This window comes from Grampus griseus (genome assembly GCF_964374135.1).
Source record: "Grampus griseus genome assembly, chromosome: 7".
NCBI classification, from domain to species: domain Eukaryota; kingdom Metazoa; phylum Chordata; class Mammalia; order Artiodactyla; family Delphinidae; genus Grampus; species Grampus griseus.
The window spans coordinates 91,928,471-91,949,745 of NC_139001.1; the positions used below are offsets into that span (position 1 = coordinate 91,928,471).

The window sequence follows — 21,275 nt, forward strand, 5'->3', positions numbered from 1 at the left end:
CTAGGATCCCTTTGTCTCGTCACACACCCCAGCTGAACAGGATAGACAAAGCATTCATTTATTCAGGCTTCTAGGGTATCAGGACAAATCCCCCAAGGAATAATAACATCCAAATTGTTCTGCATGCTTACTCAGTGCCAGGCACTGCACTAACAAATCTAGGTGCATGACTTCATGTCATCCTCCCAACAAGCCTATGAAAAAAATATCACTTCCTCTTTTACAGATGGGAGAATTGGCATAAAGAATAAGACATTTGCCAAGGTCACATAATTAAGTAAGTGAAAGAGCAGGATGCAAAGACAAGTATACCTGATTCTAAAGCACATCTTTTTAATGAAATGATTCTCTGGTAGATTAAAACGGTGAATGGTAAACTCATGTAACTTGGTCTGCGGATATAAAAAGCAAGTCCGTAGATGACAGGTAGCTACCTGCGCAGCCGTGATGAAGACAAATAAATGTTGGTCTTGGTCTGAGGAATTGCTTTCTGGGATGAAGAAAAAAAATATCATCAGTTGATGACAATGATACTGTCACTGACAACTGACCCGTAATATTTTACAGTGCCAGTATAAATTCCTTCCAGTCTCAAACACAAAGACAGTTTGAGAATATCACACAGCCAGTCACTTTATAATTTGAACGCTGTGTGTGGTCACATAGGGTCAGATTTTTAGCACTTTCAGGAGATAAGTACAAGTTAAAAAGAGAAACAAAATATAAGCCAAATAAAGGAATCTCTAATTGTAAAAATTCAAATTTCCACCAAATGGTGCAATGACACTTTATTTGAAGAGTAATGCTTTTTCAAGGCCCTGAAGTCAAATTCTCCATTTTGCTCCCTGGTCACTGTGAATGTTAGGTAAACCTGCCATCATCTGTTCATGTAAAAATGACTCCAATGTCCCCACCATTAGTGACAGAGAACACTGTCAGCCACTCATATACTGAATACACAGGGGAAACAACTTGTGAAAGAATATCTCAGTTAATGTAAAGGTGTGTATGAGAGATGGATGGCAGAAGGAACCAAAAAGCAGGAATCCCTAGCTCCCTAGGAACAAAAATAAGCCTGCCCAAGAGTAAGCAAATCATTTACTCAACCATGTGTTCATTCCTCCTTTCTTTCAAGAACTAAATCTTGAGCTGCAACTGTGTGCCAAGTATGATTTCTGACAATAGAAATGCATAGCAGTGAGCAGGACAAAGTCCCTGACCTTGGGAAGATGACCTTCTAGTGGGGCAGACAGACAGAAATGAACCAATACATAACACGGCATCAGTCACATGTCCATCAGAGAGAAATGGAGGAGGAGAGCTATTTCAGTGCCATGACCAGGAAAGTCTGCAGAATCCGGAATAAAATGAAACAGTGGGCATAAGAAAAGGTGGACAGGGAGAATTCTAGGCAGAAAGAAGAGCATGTTCAAAGGTCCCAGGGAAGGACAGTGCTTGGCACTTTCTAGGAAAGCACAGAGGCCAGTGTGGTTGGGATAGGCAGCTCAAGGCAGGAGGGAGAGGGAGTGAGAGACAGTCGGGGCCCAGGCTACAGAGAGCCTGGTGGGCTGAGGAAGGGCTGTGAGTGTTACTCCAAATGTGCTGGGAAACCACTGCCAAGTTTTGAGGAAGGCAATCATATCATGATGACATTTAAAGTTTTAAGAATCATCCTGGCCACTCATTAAAGAATAGACTATAGGGGAGTGGAAGAAGGGAGATGAATTTGGAGGCCTTTGCCAGTCCAGGAGACATGATGTTAGGCCTTTAATTGGGGCAGTCACAGTGAATGTGATGAGAAGTGATAAGATTCCGGATACACTGTGAAGGTGGAGACAGCCTTCTCATGGATTATATGTGGACAGGAGATAAAGAGAGAAGTGAAGAATGATTCCAAATTACTTTTGTCCCAAGTACTAGCAGCACAATTGCTTGGCACTGAATTCTTACCTGAGACAGCCCAGGAAAGGGGACAAGAACTCAGACATCAGGGCAACCGTGTATTATGACTGTGAAATTCAGTTTTTCTTCATTTACCTTCTAGAATCTGCTTTCTGAAGCTTTCTCCCACACCTGGAACTCACTGCCCGATTTCTTCATATGTACCCCATAATTTAAGTCTATTCTTAGGAAATGATCAATAAATGTATTCACAAGATACATATTAAAAGTTAATATTAAATATTTTATCATTCTAAAAAGGTATATGCAGTTTAAAAGAAGAAACCAAGATTAAGCCAAAGAAAGAAATTTCTAGGGTGGGAATACATATTCCCATGAAGAGATAGAGGAGACAAATTCTGGATTAGGAAAAGCTACTCGAGGGCCAGAAATTCAATCGCCCAGGTAGCCAGCTTGTCTTCCTGAGAGTGATGTTGTCTAACCCAAGGAATCCTGTATTCAAACCATTCTCTAAATTGATGGGGGGAGGGCAGAAGGAATGAGGAATGAATGCATTGTTCTGAAGCAAGGAATAGAGATATCCTAAATTAGCAAAGCCAAAATTAGAAAAGTAGGCACATTTAGTGATTATTTTTAAAAGACTTCCATCCTACTAAGGTGACATAAAGTGATTCTAATAGCAGTAGGACGGCAGGACCATCAGAGTTTTATAGCAACCCCTGCCCTTTAGAATGCATGCTTTGTCACTTTCAGAACGCTTAGAATTGCTTACAAAATGTGAATTTCTTTTCTCCTTCTTCTAAAGGCTTAGATTTAAAGCAAAGCAACATGGAATAGAATCTTAAGTGATTTAATGATGACAGACTGAAAGAATAATTGCATTAGTGAATGGTCCTGTTTTGACTAAGCACATATAGATTTGCAAACACTCTTGGAATTGAAACCCTAGTGCAAGGTATTCAAATTAAATGCGCGTATATTAAAAATCAGTGTCTGCAGCAAGACTAATTTATGATAATATCTGTTGTCCTTTTAAAGTTGTAAATTCATTTAGAAAAGAATTAACTTGTCATTTTTTGCTGAACAGACGACCAAAATAAAGGGAGCCAATCAAGCTTTATACATCTTACGCTCTAGTAATCTTTTATTGAATAGAGTGGGACTATTGATTATGGAAAGCTACTCTGAAGTGCAAAGCTCTTTGGCAGATGGCTTTGCTAGGCAAACTCCACATATGTATTATTAATAGATTTCTATCCCTATGCACAGCACTTAGTAGTACATTAACTTTCTTACACTAACAGGGGAACAGATCTTCCATCCAGGAGAGCTGAAAGTGGCACAATGGGAACTCATGAAACAATATGCACCAGTAAAAGCTGGACTCAGTAAAAAGGCATCAGTCTCCTTCTGCTGAAACAATTTACAGATTCTTTGAAACTGTCGTTTCTTTCCTGAAACAGATTCTCCTGAGGGTTCCAGGTCATGACTCCTTTACTCCTCAAATCCTACAAAGAGCTGCTTAATTAAAACAATTTTAAAAAATGCTTCCTTAAAGAACCCATTAATTCATTTAACAACCATTTATTGAGCTTCTATTATGTGCAGGGTGTTAGGTGCTGTCGTAGACGATCAATTGAAAAGATACATTAGAGATGGTAGGTGACGTGTGTGCCATTCTTTTCCAGAAGGCAAACTTACATATTCAGATTGTGATCTCATGACTCATCCTTCTCGAAGCGACTCTTATAACCAATGAAAACAGAAACTTCTTATTTGGAAAACCAGACACACTTAGCAAAAGCAAGGCCGCCATTGGGGACAAAGTCACATCAAGCTCTGTGTGTTTATTCCTTCCCTGGGTCAGCATCCTTACGTAATCTCCTTGATGATGCCAATTTTAGATGCTCTTTATAAGAAATGACTTTGAATCCTGCACACACATAAGATAATAAGTATCAGCCTGGAATAAAGTACCCTGTGCATAATATTGTTCTGGATCTGCCCCACATTTAATGATTCATCCTTTGTCTGCTGAGCATTTACTCCGAGCCAGGCACTTTTATAGGTGCTACCCGCTCTAAAGTGGAGGAGAAAAATGCATTAACAAAAAATCCAGAAACGTATGTTTAGAATGATGTGCGGCAACATTACTAACTATGAAACACTCTTAAAGAACATGGTTATCGGTTCAAGTTGCTCTAGTTTTTAATGAGTATATTACACAGGATTCTGAAGATGAATAAACTAAGTGAACACAGACTAAAATTTCCTGAATTCTCCAGCAATCAGCACAGTGACAGTCTGAAGCAGGTGTTGAACAAACATCTCTTTCAAGACATGTCAACGCTGTTCCAGCACTCAGTTCGTTCCAACGCGCAGAGGAAGCCAACTACCAAGCCAAGTTTTACTCACCATCCCTTCTGCTGGCACCATTCCTGGCTTCAACACTCATCTAAAAAATCCATCAACTAATCCCCAGAGTTTTCTCAAGGAAAACTTGAGAAAATTTTAGATTTTAGAAAATCTAAAATGGGGTTCAGTGCCTTAAAGAGATGGTAGGAAAAAACAGGCTGGTCATAGAGGCTTGTTTTAGAAGCACATCGAAGTGGGATGCAGGAGACCCAGATAGATCTCTCAGTATGAGTCTGCACAGACAGACCTTTTGCGAAGAATCTCTAGTTCACCCATAATAAACTCATACGTACCAGAGATAAGGAGGGACAAATTATGAGACTCCATCTATTCAGTGCCAGACTGGAGTGTTGAAGCAATGTTTAGGAAATTGGTTTTTCTGTGCAGTAATATCACACAGTCTATGTAATACTATCAGCCATGCAGCTTCTGCCTTGAGATCGTCTTTAAAGTTTTACTCTATGTTGGTCTTTATAACAGCACTGTCTGATATTCAATTTTAAACTCTAAATGATCATTTAAGAAGTAGAACAGCCATTTTGGTGTGAAAGCCTCCTGGTGAGGTGGTGGAAGTTGCTGGTAGGTCATCTGAGGTGTCGCTTCCAAGAAAGATGTTGACGTTTTTCAGTATTCTTGTGTGTTACAGTGTCTTCAGCCAAAACAGGCTCTCTGCTTAGGCACGAAGGATCTGGAGTCATAGCTGTTCCAGCATCAAGTCATGTCTCAGCTACCTGTGTCCTCTGCCTTTCCTTATGCTATCCAGTAAACAGGGCCACCTTATCATTTATGGTCTTAGAATGCTTTTCACCTCCCTCTTAGTTGAGATGGAGGATCTAATGCTTTAAATGTTAATTAGGACAAAAGAAAGAACGCAAGTGCCAAGGCATCTTAGAAAGCACATATCTTTCAGTGTTTTGAGGCAGAGTGTAACATAATGCCTAAAGCCATGATGACAATGATAAGAGGTCAACACACCAAGAGAAAAGGTAGCCAGTGACAAGTAGATTTGTCCCATCTCTCTCATTTCTATCCCAACCCCATAATGTACAGCGTGAGTTCAGCGTGTTGGAGGGGGGAGCACAAAATTTCAAGTAGACTGTATAATACTGAAGAAAGGAGTTTCATGGAGTCTATACATATCTTGGTCAAATAGCATACTTTTGAGGTGAGCTTAAGGCTACACAATGCTAACTCCCTTATACAGTTGACTCTTGGACAATGTGGGGTTAGGGGTGATAATCCTCCAGGCAGTCAGAAAATCTGCTACAACTGATAGTCACCCTTTGCATCCACGGTTCTGCGTCTATGGATTCAACCAACCTCAGATCATGTGACGCTGTAGCATTTACTATTCAAAACTATCCGCCTCTAAGAGAACCTGTGCAGTTCAAACCACTGCTGTTCAAGGATCAACTGTAGTTCTAAAATTTCCCAAGTGAGCTTAACATAGGCTGGCCCCTGTCTCCTTTCAGGTTCACTTATGCTAGCTGCCCTGAGGCGCTTCCAAAGTGTTCGCTCTCAGGGAGCTCCTCGAGAAGGGGTTCCTCATGGTCACATCTCCTTTCATGTAATCATGCCTTAGAGATTGGCACACATTTTGTTCACAGTGAAAATGCTGACCAGTGGAGTCCAGCTGGTGAGATGAGTAGTCCCCGAGCTATGCAACTAAAAACCGTTGTGAGCATTATGAACAGGCAGGAACCAGAGCACATCTCCAGCTTATCTCTTCTTGGAATATTCTTCCTCTAATTAGATGAAAGGCTAATTTCCTCACTTCCTTCAAGTCCTCCCCACAGATCCTGCCAGTTCAAATGAGGCTTCTCTAAGGACAGTCTCTTTAATTCTGTAACCTGAGCTGATCCCCCATCACAGTATCCCAGAAGCCTCTATCTTCACCCTGCTCCAATGCTTCATTTTTTCCATATCTTGTACACAAAGTTTATAGTTTATTTATTTTATTTGTTGGTATATCTTCACTAAAATTTAGGTCCCACAAGGGGGAGGGAACTTTGTCTAATGTGTCCTCTGAGGTATCGGAAACACTTAACATACTGCTTGGCACATAGGAAGAGCTCAGAGTATATTTATTGAGAAAAGGAACACATCTCCTATAGCAAATATGGTGGAAGGGTAAAAGTCAAACCACATTCTAAGAGAGGACATTTCCCTGCTGGGGAGAAGGATGGTGAATGAAATTGCTTGGTGCATATGAAGTGCTCCTGAATTCTGGGAAAGGAAAAATGGACATTTTTGTTCCCTAAGAGATTTTTGTTTCCATTTCCCTTGTTCACAATGAATTTTAATCACTGGTGTCCAAGTAGAAACAAAAGTTAGCACACGGACTTTATGCTTTCCTGTGGTAGAGGCCACAGCTCGGATTTCAGACAAATAAGAATGTCAGCCAATGTTAATTTTGTTGCTATTATTTATACATGCTCTTTTCCACCACAAAGTGGAATCATTAGCTAACACGTCAGTCTCCCTAGGAAACACTGGTTGGTATTCAGTGAATTTTCGAAGACTCCTATTTCCTACAAATTCACTATTTGAGAAGGCTTTTAGAAAATGTCATACTCAGTAACATTTCCAAACAGCAGAACTAGAGGCCCAGGTTCATCTCCAATGAACTTTGTCAGGCCCTGTTTTCAGATGTTAAGGTTCAATCAAATGAAAAATACAGAAATTAATCTTGGGTACATCTTGAAGTATTACCATTCCACGGTATATTGTTGGAAAAAAATGATACCTATGAATACATGTATATGTGTGTCTATACCCTTATCTGGGTGTGTGTCTTCACTATGATTATCATTAGGGTCAGTGTGATGTGTTGGAAAGAGCACTGACCTTGAAGTCAAATGGACTTTAATTTGAATCCGAACAGCACCGATTTACATCCCTTTCACTCTCAAAAATGTTCTATTTGGATAATACATTCTATGTTATTCTAAATAATCTTTATACAATCTCTGATATAGTTATTGGCCAACAGTAGATGCTCAATAAAAGGTAGTCATTCTTGAACAAAAGGTTATCCAACTCAACTTTCTCAACATCGTCAAGGAGGCACCACTCTGATGATTCCAAGAGAATCGTAATAGTTATTAACAAAGAAAAGAGAAGAAAAAAATAGGCGGGGCTTCCCTGATGGCACAGTGGTTGAGAGTCCGCCTGCCGATGCAGGGGACACGGGTTCGAGCCCTGGTCTGGGAAGATCCCACATGCCTCGGAACAACTAGGCTCGTGAGCCACAACTACTGAGCCTGCGCGTCTGGCGCCTGTGCTCCACAACAAGAGAGGCCGCGATAGTGAGAGGCCCGTGCACCGCGATGAAGAGTGGCCCCTGCTTGCCGCAACTAGAGAAAGCCCTCTCACAGAAATGAAGACCCAACACAGCCAAAAATAAATAAATAAATAATAAAAAAATAAAGGAATTCCTTAAAAAAAAAAAATTTAAAAAAAATAGGCGGATGTCTATAAATCAAAAAACTGTTAAAAATATCAGGAAGAGGTCATGCCATTCCGTGAAAGGAATAAAGAAAAAAGGTGCCAAGGTCAAGGTCATCATTAAACCCAGATTCTATTCCTAGCAGCCTAACATTGAGAACCCTCCTAAATAATGCCTCCACGGGGGAAAAAAAAAAATCTCCAAATCACCCAGAAGAAATAACTTTCTACTCCATTAAATTAATACAGTATGCCTTCCAAGGAAAGGAGGGGTTCTCTTACTGGAGGAAATGAAACCAAAACCCACCTGCAAAGAGCAACAATAAGAGTCAGTATTCGCGTAGTGCCTCATGTGCTGAACACCGGGACAGACAGTGCTAGTCTGTAGCTGTTCAACCTTCAACACAGGCAGTATAATTACACATTTTTATTGAAGAGGGAAATGTCTTAGAGAAGTCGTACAGCTTGTCCAAGGACACACACTTTAGGTGTGATGGCGATGCAATTCCAACCCAAAGCCTATCCAAGTTCAAAAGGGACAGAGACCTCAGGTTTTCTTTCCAATCCCATGTTTTGCCCCAAATTAGTGTCTTGAAAGATTGGACACAAACTCAATACAATTAGGGAGGATTCTGTGACAACAGGTTAATCTGTCAAGGATCGTGAAATACATCTGCTCTCTCCGCTTTTCAGGCAAGAAATGATGTAAATCTAAGGAGTCATTTTAGTAAAAATGAACAATCAATATGTAAGGAGTATGTTGAATCCACCCTGATTTCAGTGGTGAGGTGGAGGAAGTGAATGACTATGAATGTGTAAACAGGAACTTGCTCCTCTGTACCCGCCCCCAACCTCAACCTCTGCCCCGCCCATACATGCTTTATTTCAGGTTTAAGGAATCACCAGGCCCATCAACAACACCAGCTGAGTTTGTAACCCACTTACCCTTCACATATCCCCAGATGATTAATTTCTACAAGCAGTTATTTTTTGCCTCATTTTATTTTTCACCGAGGGAGTGATCTCAAATCTCAGAGACTATAGAAAAGTTCTATCTAAAATAGCTATTTAGGGCTTCCCTGGTGGCGCAGTGGTTGAGAGTCCGCCTGCCGATGCAGGGGACACGGGTTCGTGCCCCAGTCCGGGAAGACCCCACATGACGCGGAGTGGCTGGGCCCGTGAGCCATGGCCGCTGAGCCTGCGCGTCCAGAGCCTGTGCTCCGCAACGGGAGAGGCCCCAGCAGTGACAGGCCCACGTACCGCACACACACACAAAAAAAAGCTATTTAAATCTAAAATACAGACTTAAGATATAGTTCAGGGCAGCTGTCCAGCAGGAATTATTACAAATTCATCCACAACAGACTTCTAAACAGCCAGCCCCAGTGATTTCTGTCATTATCAGACTGATCGCACTGTAAGCCAACAACCAGAGGAAAATGCACTGGAGGTCTTCACCGAGGGCTACACAATCAGGCAAAATATAACTAAGATCAAGATATTAAATTTAGCTACTAATTTATGTCGACCCTTTTCTCAGCATTCTCTGGTTTCCTAGGGACTCTGAAATAGAAACAATGCCCAGAGCAGCAGTGACTTTCAGAGAAAGAGCATCCTTAGAATCAGGCAGCTGTCACTCATTAACTATGTAACCTCAGAAGTTACTTAATCTCTCTGAGCATCAATGGCCTTATTTGCGAAATGAAGATGCTTATGAATGGCTTCTTAGGTTGTCATAAAAATTAGGTGTGACATGTCAGGTAATGATAACTAATGGTTATTAAGCACTTATGATATGCCACGTGCTGGATGAAGTAAGTACTGCTGGTAGAAAAGTAAACTGAGGCACTAGACTTAAGTCACTTGCCAAAATTCACATAAATTAGAAAGTCATAACAATCACATAATTAGAAATAGGATTGGAGCCCAGGCAATCAACACAACCCACGCCCTTACCCCCCCTAGGCTTTACTGCCTAATATGAAACTCTGCACTGAGTCATAAGTCACAGCTACAGTTATTGTTAACCTCTCTATACCACATAAAATGAGATTATATAGAACAACTGAACACTCATGCCAAAGAATACACAATACCTGGGACATGAGTGCAAAAGTTCTCCTTCAATGATGCAGGCCTCCTTCTCGAGAAGTTCAGGGCAGTCCTCTCCGCCTCCAACAGCAACGTGCTTCACATTCCGGCTCCTGCTTCTAAATCCTGGCGAGAGGCTCCCTGAACGGCACGTCTTGGAGCAGGGGCTCCAGGAGGACCACTCGGTGGTTTCGCAGTCTTTCGGCATGATGCAGGACTGGATGGTCACAGGCAAGGAATCTTGTGTGCAAAGCCTGAAGGAACAGAAACAGAAAACAGTAGGCCGTAGACTAAATGGGTACAACCAACATTATGAAGTGCCTATTCTGGAGGAAAAGAAAAAGCCTGAAATCTGGGATAGCGTTCAAGTAGGAGAATTTTTTTTTTAAATGTTAGAGGCATCATGATACAATACTGAAGGACATACATTTTAAGAATGAACGCTCTATTTCATCTGAAACTGTGAAGTTATTTCACTCTCGCAAGACACATGTGTAAGGTGAGTCCACATTGTACCTTGTCCAAAGCATCATCAGAAATAATGGAGGTTCTTCTCATGTGCTTTCACCTCTGATACAGCCTAGAGTTACCCTTCGTTCAGTGGTTCCTAGGTGTCACACACTGTCCTGTACTTCACAGGCACTTACAACAGTCTCTTGAGTATACATATTATTATGTCCATTTGTAGATGACAATACTTAAGGTCAGGAAGGCTAAATCATTTGTCTAAGGTCAAACAAAGGTAAATGTAAGCTTTCGAGTACTATTCTGTCCATTCTTTTAAATACTGAGCGATTAAAAAATAAATAAATGTGGTATTATGTTTCCCCATACTGTTAGGCTCTGAGCATCCATTTCCTCATCTGCAAAACTGAAGTGCTTTCCAATACTAACAATGTAATTGGAAAACAGATAAATAAAAAGATAACATGATACTGTGATGAACTCAACATAAAAGCACTTACAATGATGAGGAGAAAAACTGATGAGGCAGTGATAGACCACCTGGGAAAGCTGGGGGTAGGGGTGAGGCAGGTTCTAAGACAGAAGGACATCTAAGCTGCATTTTAAAAGATTAATGGAAACTTCTCAGGCACGGAAAGAAGACTATTTTAACTCAAGGAAGTAGCATATTTGAAGCCCTGAGATAAAATTTGTGGGTATAGGAACCAGTGGTATGCTAGAGTTGGATTTACTGTTTAACAAGGACCAACTGTAAAATTTTCAGGAATTTTGCAAGCCTGTTGATTTCATGTAAGTAGCTTAAAATTAGCCATGGTGGAAGTATTTACACTATAGAAACCAGCAAATGCCATCAATCAAGTCCCTTTACCCTACCCTGACCCCTTCAACCCCCAGAACTGGTGGTCAAATATTCACAAGCACACCAATGGGGGAAAGTAAAAGCCAACTTGTCAACTGTCATAAATGTGTCCATTTATGACACGTAAAGTTCAAAGAGGAATGTGGATAAATATTAGGTATGTAGTTCTTCAAAAGGGATTTCTGGAAAGGCTAAGGAATTTGGATTTATTTGAGCATTAAATAATGTTAAAGGGAGAAAATCAGACTCATGTAGGGAGACAATATTTTGAGTATTATTGGCATTTTTTTCTTTTCTTTGTTGTTAGTATTTCCCTTATTCGGTCAAAGGCATCCATTACTTTGTGGAAGAAAAGGATAATTTTGACAGGACTGTAAATCAAAGAAAGGGTCAATGTTCAAACACTGACTTCCAAAATTGAGCCTATGAAACTTGGTGGAATAATACACAGGGTTTGGCAATAGTTCCTTTGTATGTGTTTAAAAAGAGAGAAGTATTAAAATGTTTCCAAATTTCTGACTTGGGAAAGTACGTAGAGTAAGGGAGCCACCAACAGAAATGGATTATAGTAGACAGTGTGCAGGGGAGAATGAAATATGTTCATATCTGGCCACAGTGATGAGTAAAATATAGTGAGATTTCCATACTGATATTCATCATGAAGCCACAGAGGATTAGTATGGCTTTCAAATTTCACAATGATATAAGGTAAACCTTTGGTCCAATATTTTTTAAAAGCCTATTCAGATCATATTATCCTCTTCAAAATGAAAAAAGCAATGCATACCTCATGACCATCACTCACTCCAAGTAGATATTTGGGGGGCCTGGGATCAAGACAAAATAGGAAGAACCTCTCTTGAAAATGCCCCACATAAATCATAATGTATCATCACTGCACAATGTGGAGGAAAGAGGGAAGGCCCACCTATTTTTGGTTCATGATATAACAGAAAGATGTTAATCAACAAGTTTCTACGTTTTGACATTTCAGAAATGATTATTGGCTGAGTTATGCCCCTCTCAAATTCATATGTCAAAGTCCTAACCTCCAGTGCTTCAGAACGTATCTGTACGTGAAGACAGTCTTTTAAATGTGGTCACTAGGGGTGGCTCCTAATCCAGTATGACTGGTGTCCTTGTAAGAAGAGATTAGGACGCAGACACACACAGAGGAAGAGTATGAGAAGGCTTGGAGCGAAGACAATGGTCTACAAGCCAAAGAGAGGCCTTAGAAGAAACCAACCCTGCTGACACTTGATCCAGCCTCCAGAACTGTGACAAAGTTGATTTCTGTTGTTTAAGTTACAGTCTGTGGTACTTTGTTAAGGTAGCCCTGGCAAACGAAAACAGAACTTTAATAAAGTTTTTAATTTGTGTATGTTTTTAGATAAGGAGTTTTAATTTCTCGGAAGGATTTTCTTCTTCCTTTCCTAGAGAAGATCCCATACTACACAGTTCTCTGTCTACAGAAGTAGTGGTTTGGTTCTTACCATTTCCTAGCTGTCACTCTCATCTTTACCGAACTGACTCTTCCTATTGGACCAGAAGAAGGGGTAAGATTCCAACAGTACAAGTACTTGCATGGAGTTGCAGGGATTAATCAAGGCTTTTTGTTTGTTTGTTTTGCGGTACACGGGCCTCTCACTGTTGTGGCCTCTCGCGTTGCGGAGCACAGGCTCCAGACGCGCAGGCTCAGCGGCCATGGCTCACGGGCCCAACCGCTCCGCAGCATGTGGGATCTTCCCGGACCAGGGCACGAACCCGCGTCCCCTGCATCGGCAGGCGGACTCTCAACCACTGCGCCACCAGGGAAGCCCTAGTCAAGGCTTTTGTAATTTTGAAAAGGGCTCCTAATTCTTGGAATTAGGAAGGGCATATATTCCACTGATTACATATTTATTTTTAAAGTTATTTTTATTAACTTGCCTCCTTGGTTAAAAAAATAATAATAATAAAAGGTATGACACAGGGCCCTGGTCTAATGTGATCACTGAGATTTCTTTTTACCGAAATAGTGGAATAAGCACTAAATGGTGAATCAGAAATATGTGTCCTGAAATTTGCATCACAGTACATTAGCACGACCTTAGTCTCGTGGCTACTTAGTTTCACTATTTGCAGAAAAATAAAAAAAAGAATAATAAAATGTGATCTGCTTAGCTCCCCAGAGTTACGGTACCCTTCAGTTCAAGAAGAATCACCTTATAAACTAAAGTCCAAAACAAACATTCCTGCCTTCACACAGAATTAGGACTCAATCTTTCCACAGAAGGTGGTATGCCTTTTTAATAAAACAGACATATAGTGTTGATTTATCTTTAAAAGAAAGAGAAGCTACAGTAATTAAACCTCCTTGAGATTTATAGAGTACGTTGTCATTTGTAAATTACTTCACAAGTATTCAACTGTAAAGGAAATCTTTGAAACCAAAAATAACTCTAGTTATTGTTACTTCCTCTGGAAATGTAAGGAAATCTCTTTACATACAAATTAAGGACAGAGCTCTTAAAAGATAAAAATCAACAGAAAAATACCCTCATTTCATTAACACTTCAATTACCACTTAAAATAGCATTAAATATCTCAAACATTCAGAAGAGTAATGTAATAAACACTCCCATACTTTACTAGCAAAGGCTAACATTTACTTCAGATTTCATTAAATAAATAAAAAATGATAAATTCAGGTGAATTCCCTGTGTCTTTTGCAATCCCAGTTCCATCTCTCTTCCCCAGACACAGCCACTATCCTGAAATTGATTTTTATTATGCTCCACCGCATTTTTATACTTTAACTAAATATGTACATCTTCATAAACAGCATTCATTGTCTTGCATGTTTTCACAAGTGTTACTTAAATATGATTTTGTTATACATATTACTGTGGAAATTATTTTCCTCACTTAATATTGTGACTTCTAGATCTAACCACGTTGATAAATGCAGATAATGTACCTTCATTTTTATTAGTGAGTAATACCCCCATGTGAATACAGGGCAATTTATGTATTCATTTTCCCATTCGTACACCTTTTGGTTGTGCTTAATTTCTTATGATTCCACAGGATTATGTATTAAACCTTCTTTTACATGTCTCTATGTGGTTACACATGTGTGAGAGATTTCCTGAGTATTTTTGCCTGGAGTTAGGCCATAAATAGTCATGTAAACAAATATAATAGGTATTGTGGTATTTTCCCTTTCCTACATGCTCAAAATTCTTGGTTTTATCAGGCTTATTTTTTCCAAAATATTGAGGAAGTGCACTTGGTTTTTCAGGTAACCACTGAGCTTTATTCATATTTTTCTCAAATCATTAGTGATTACTCAGATTTCCTACCCTATGAATTAATCATTCATATTGTTTGTCCATTATGGTAGGTGGACTAATGGTGCCCCCAAAATGTCCACATCCTAATCGCTGAAAGCTGTGAATACGTTACCTTACGTGCCAACATAAACTTTGCAGATGTGACTGTTAAGGATTTTGAGAGGAAGAGATGATCCTGGATTATTCAGGTGGGCCCAGTGTAATTATAAGGGTCTGTCTAAGAGGGAGGCAAAGGGGCCACAGACAGAGAAGTAGATATGATATCAGAATCAGAGGCTGGGATAATACATGACCCAAGGAATGTAGGCAGCCTCTAGAAACTGAAAAATGCAAGAAAACGGATTTCCCCCTAGAAGCTTCAGGAAAACAAACAAACAAACACAGAATAATGTCTTCCTTTCAAGATTTCTTAACTTTTAGGCTTCTGACCTCCAAAACTATAAGATAATATATTTGCATTATTTTAAGCCTCTTGGTTTGCTGTAATTTGTTACAGAACCTGTAGGAAACTAATACATCTATCTTTCCATTCGGCTGCCTTTTTCTTATTGAATTTCATAAGTACACACAAACAGATGATGATGACAGTAAATAGATATATAGAGAGAAATACAGATTCTTTATAGTACCCTGTTGTTTTCTCTATATGCTACAAATAACTTTTCCCATAATTTTACTTTTAATTTTGTTGACAGTGTCTTTTTGTGGTACATAACATTTTAGTTTGTTTTTCAGTCTTTCCCTTTATAGTTTGTGCTTTTTTTTTTTTTACCACAAACAAGATTTTTTCCCCATCCCAATGCCATAAGTTGTGCTCTCATATCTTTTCTTCTAGAAAAGTTTTATATTTCCAATTTGATATTTAGCTCATCAGTCAATTTGATATATATTTTCATGCACTGCATTTTATAGGAAGGACCTCCTATTTTGGAAACATCAACATTAAACACATTTGTTCTTCTTGTTTAACCTATATAATTCTGATTTTCCCCCCTATTTTCAGTATTCTTTTCTTTCAAAGAGATTTCCTCAAAATTATCTTCAGACCTTTTTTTTTTTTTTTTTGCATTTTATTTTGCTGACTTCATTATAATAGATCCCATTCATTGTCCCTTTTGAGGTATTTTCAGTACTTGAATGGCAGATTTGAGTTTTTCAGAGTATGTGTTTTATCTGCTAGTCTTCTCTTCTCTCTTCTTCATAACTTTCTTTCCCCTGACTTGCTCCTTTTGAGTTGCTTTGAGAAATGTTTCTTATGCCTAAATTGGAGGCAAGTGTGATAGAAATTATGTAGCTCCTTATATTGGCAAAGGAGTTCAATATGGTTTAACTTTGTATAGAAGTTAGAACCAGCTATTGTTACATGTAATATTTCAGTTCAGGATTTGAACTGAAGGAAGGGAAGAAAAGAATGTGATTTTTACCTTTTTTAACAAATGTGAAAGAATCAGTTTTAAAAATTTCATAATAGTGAGTTGTTTGGCATTTGTTACATGTATAGAGAGAAGACTAATAATCTATATTTATAACTAAATCATTGAAACAGAAAAAGAATCCCATTGACTCTACTTTCTTAGACTTTGTTTTTCTTTCTATGTCCTCTTCAGATTTGGCTTCAGGACTTTGGTTTGTGCCGCTAGTTTCCCCTTCCCTCTTTTTTTCCCTTCATTTTGGAAATAAGTTTCTGTATATGTTGTACTTTTAACTAGTTTGTTTTTTAATTAACCCTTTCTCACCCTACTCCTCCCCCCCTTCCCATGATAAATAATATAATAACCACTGAATTTTCAGAATTTAAAAGTTAACCTTTTTATTTCCATTTAAAGGTAAAACATATTTGGAGCTAGCAGAGACAAAGTGAGAGGCTTGGACCTTGGTGAGCTCTAAAATAGATAAGATTATATTCATGAAAGAGAAATGTCAGTTACTTAGAGATGCAGCTTCTGACCAGTAAACTGTAGAGATTTGTTATAAACATTGTTCCCAGCCCATTACCAACATTTTTACTGTCTGTGAGAACTTAAGTGACAAAGTACTTCTTGGTAAATTCATGGGTCATTTGAGATGTTGAGTTACTTTAGATTTTTTTCAAATAAGTAAATAATATTCATGTAAAACACTGGAGAAAGAAAGAATAATGAAATGTGCTTGTTGATAGCAATACTTTTGTTGTTGTTGTTGTTGTTTTGTTTTTTTTTGTTTTTTTTTGTTTTTTTATTTGCAGTACGCGGGCCTCTCACTGTTGTGGCCTCTCCCTTTGCAGAATACGGGCTCTGGACGCGCAGGCTCAGTGGCCATGGCTCATGGGCCCAGCCGCTCCGTGGCACGTGGGATCTTCCCGGACCAGGGCACGAACCCGTGTCCCCTGCATCGGCAGGTGGACTCTCAACCACTGTGCCACCAGGGAAGCCCAACAGCAATACAATTTTTACTTTAAAGATTTAAAAATGGTCTGTGACCTGTAACATTAATTATTAGAGTGCCCTCTCTTCTCCCTTCCTCTCCTCCCTTCTTGTCTCATCATTTTAATTGTTTGGCTTTTGGAGGCAGTATTGTCCCTTCTGACATGCCAAGAGCCACATGAAAGGGAAAAATATGTGCTTTGGTTCTGGCTTTTTGTTCCCACCATTCGCTCCTAATTGACTTCGCACCTACTTGCCATCCTGCAATAGTACAAATCATGAATAAAAATAATTTTGACGTTTTGGAGTACATTAGGAGAACTTAATATGAGTTTTATTTCCTATCATTCCCATCATATCTCTGTTAAGATACAGGTATAAGGATAGAAATGGCTGGTGGTTTGTTTCTTTTTTAATTGGTAATACAGGAAGGTTTTCACAAAAATAAGTAAGATAATTAGTGAAACTTGTATCTAGAGCACTTAATAGTCTCTGTTTTCAATTTGATTCTTGATTTCATTTTTCTCTGGATTATATTGGCCTTCTACAGCTATTACTGAATTACTTTACAGAAATAAGCTGGTTTATTTCCGGTGGAAAGCTACAGTGTCTGTTGAGTTCCAGATCTGAACATTCTTTGTAAATAGTTGTCTGCATGGATTATGATAAAGAAGATGCTACCAATGAAATAGAAAACCAACTAGATGGTATAAGACTGTGATCCTCATGACCACTCTAGGAGGCACTTCCATGCGTAAGTCATAAAGGCCATATTCACTGAATGCAGTGCCAATGCCCCATTCTTATGCCTGTGACTCAACAAAGGTCTTTTCAGTTTACAGAAGCAGTTTGGGGTTTGTATTTACAACTTCCTTGATGGTTACCTGCATGTCCATTGCTGGCAACGGACTTTGTCATTAAAATCTGACTCCTAGGTTAAGGGAGCTACGCTGTGGTTTATTCTTTACTTACTTGGATAAACTAACTTGTAATAGAAATGTACTTTGGTTAATTCTGAAATGTGTCAATTTTTGAATAATCAATCTTACAAGCAATACAGAATTGTGATTTATTAATTTTAAATTAAAATGTTCACATGTTGTTGCAAGAAAAATTATATCTGAATCAAGATTCATGGTTTTTTTTTAATAACTGCCTTTTGTATTTACCTTTTTGTCATTACTTTAGGGTGAAAATTCCCATTTAAATCTAAAAAACAAACTTTTTATTAATTATTTTGCAAACGTATTTTGTAAGTTTTTAATGTCCAATTTCTTTCTTATTTGCTACTTATTTATTTTTAATATTACCTGGCTTTTATTTCATGAAAGAATATTTAATATCTTTGACAATATTAAATGTAACCTTTTTTTTTTTACTTTCATGATCCTTTGCTCTTATGGATTAGAATGAAGTATCACAAGCACAGAGTGGAAGCTCTTTGATCACAGGTGGGTCTCATCAAATGGTAAGGATTTCTGTTGGCTGATTATGTGGAACTCAGACCATTTTATTGGAGACCCTCAAATGTTGGCCTCCATCAGTCTTTATTCTTTAGTTCATGTTTTTCCTAAGATAAGAGTTCTCCTATCTCTTGTACTATGTGTATAGAGCTGGCTGTCAGCTTTTTGAAAACTGATTGGAGAAAGAGCTGTCAGGACACTCTCACAAACTATGGACAGATCTTCACTTAACCTGCATGTTCACAGGATGATGTTTCATACACTATGTTCTGCAGGTAAGGAAGTAATTTTTAGGCACACTGAACACATTTTTAATCAGAGCTGCTTACTACTACCTATAATTCTTAAACCTTCCAAGAATCTTGTACTAGAACAGAATAGGCTATACGGTGGTAACAAATAAACCCTGAAATCTCAATGGTTTAACAAAATAAGTGTTCATTTTCCCTTCACAAAGACTTTGATGCAGGTTATTCATCCCTCTTAGAAGGCTCTTTTCTACCTGAAGACTTAAGGACCCAGTTTGTAGCCATCTTAAAAATTCACCATCTAGAATACATGGCTTCCAAGTTCACCATTAGGTAGAAAGGTAGAGAGAGCAGGAGGATGGCCCAAAGTGATTTATGATTTTACCCTAGATATGGCTTATGTTACTTCTGTCCACATTGCATCGGTCAGATCTCAGTCAAATGGCTCCAACATAAGTGCAAAGAAGACAGTGAAATATCTTTCTATGTGCTGTGAAAGAGGCAAAAATGTGATAGGCAGGGCTTCCCTGGTGGCGCAGTGGTTGAGAGTCCGCCTGCCGATGCAGGGGACAGGGGTTCGTGCCCTGGTCCGGGAAGATCCCACATGCCGCGGAGCGGCTGGGCCCGTGAGCCATGGCCACTGAGCCTGCGCCTCCGGAGCCTGTGCTCCGCAACGGGAGAGGCCACAACAGTGAGAGGCCTGCGTAAAGCAAAAAAAAGAAAAAAAAAATTGTGATAGGCAAATGGGTTTGTGTCTGGTACAGGTGTGTCATGTAAACTGATTTGCTTCTTGCAGATCTTCCAACTAAAGGGGAGCATTCAGCTTTTTCTACTCTGTTAGGTAAACTGCCACTCATTCATCTACTTTCCAGCTCCCCAAATTCGTTGACATTTCTTTTTAGCTATTATATCCTTTCCCATTATGTTTGTCCTTGAGAGTTCATGCCTTTTTTACTGCTTTACTGTTATTTAAGTGAGGTTCCAGAATACAGCAGTAATAGATGATTATGTTCAGTTGCCACCTTTAACCAGAAACCTAAAAAGTTCTTTGAGAAAAAGCTTTGTGAAAGCACATAACGATCTAATCTATAAATAAACAAATTTCTACAGAGCTAAATCTGCCCTACGCATGGAAAAAAATACTGGTTAGAAGTAATTAAAAATGGATGAGCAAAGTTTTGAATTGTGAAAGAATTTTCATTTCCATTATACTTGTTCTAAATTATGTAATATTTGTTTATAGAATTTAGTACTTGCAAAATGTGCTTTACAGTTAAAAAGTTATTTTTATAGAAGTAAAATTGCAACTAACTAAGAAAGTACTTTAGCAACCTTTATAAAACCGTGGGTCATTCAAAAGTACAGTTATTCCAGCTATTTAGCAAAAATACTGCTATCCATATGGTAGCAGCTTACCCAAATTATAGCATAATAACAAGGGAACAGTTGCTTCTAGAGCTTACGTATTCTAACTTAGAGAATGATTGCAAGATCACACCATGAAAATAACACCAGGGAATAAAATGTGAATGGTGAAATGAAGAGAAAAGGACCAGAACCTAGATAGGCTTAAAAGAGAACAGATTTGGGAAATCAGATATAATATATGTTATTTATTTAAATGATTCTGACTGCAAAGTGGTAGCATTTTTCTGCCATAAGTCAACCTAATAGGAATATCTGAGAAAAACAAGAATAATAACTTGAAGAAGGAAAACATGCACATACCAAGGTTTACGTGAAAACCCTGGCTGCTTTAGAAACCAGACTAAAAGTAAGCTGCCTACTATATATATGATTCAGCAAGTGAAGACATTTGAAAAAAAGGTGAGTTTAAAAATTTTTTTCTGGAAGACAATTTTGAAAATTTAAGAAATAATTTCTAATTACCAAGAAAAATATTAAGGATTACTGAGAAATTTTAGCTGGAGGATTATGAGTTTCCTTTTCTAAACTCCCTTCGTGGACAAAGTAGCCTGAGGTAATTTATGTCTTATTTGACAAAAAATATTTATATTATGTTAGAATTTATAACTAATGGGGGCCTCTGATTGAGATATACAAACTTTTTCCTTCTAATTCTCAATAAAATAAAACTGAGCTATTAAAATGCCCCTTGGGACTTCCCTGGTGGTCCGATAGTATATCTGCCTTCCAATGCAGCAGACGCAGGTTCAATCCCTGGTCATGGAACTAGGATCCCACATGCCGCGGGGCAACTAAGCCCACATACCACAACTACTGAGCCCACGCACACCATCTAGAGAGCCCACGTGCCACAAATTATAGAGCCCACGCATTCTGGAGCCCGCACACCACAACTAGAGAAAAGCCCAAGTGCTGCAACAAAGAGACCGTGCACCGCAATGAAAGATCCCACATGCCGCAACTAAGACCCGACACAGCCAAAAAAATAAAGAAAATAAATATTAAAAGAATAAAATAAAATGCCTCTTAATGTTTTATTTTGATTTATACCATTTTAAATTGTTCAATAGATAATAAACCTAAAATCATGCACTAAAGCTAAAATAGCAATATGAAATTATACTTTAAATATGCTGTTCAGTTGCTTCTGTAGGATAGAGAGATTTTTCTATGGAGAAAGAGATAAGAGCACAGATATACTGACATATTACATTCCTGAG

General features: G+C 38.7%; 1 protein-coding gene across 1 annotated transcript in view; it reads right to left on the reverse strand.

Moving 5' to 3' along the window:
• The window catches only part of THSD7B (thrombospondin type 1 domain containing 7B), a gene marked incomplete at both ends in the record, with an annotated part of 764,094 nt that overhangs the window by 533,423 nt on the left and 209,396 nt on the right, over positions 1 to 21,275 (reverse strand). The window contains one exon of the mRNA XM_082658783.1: positions 9,861 to 10,109. Within this exon, the coding sequence (XP_082514909.1) occupies positions 9,861 to 10,109 (249 nt within the window). The remainder of the gene's footprint in view (positions 1 to 9,860; positions 10,110 to 21,275) is intronic.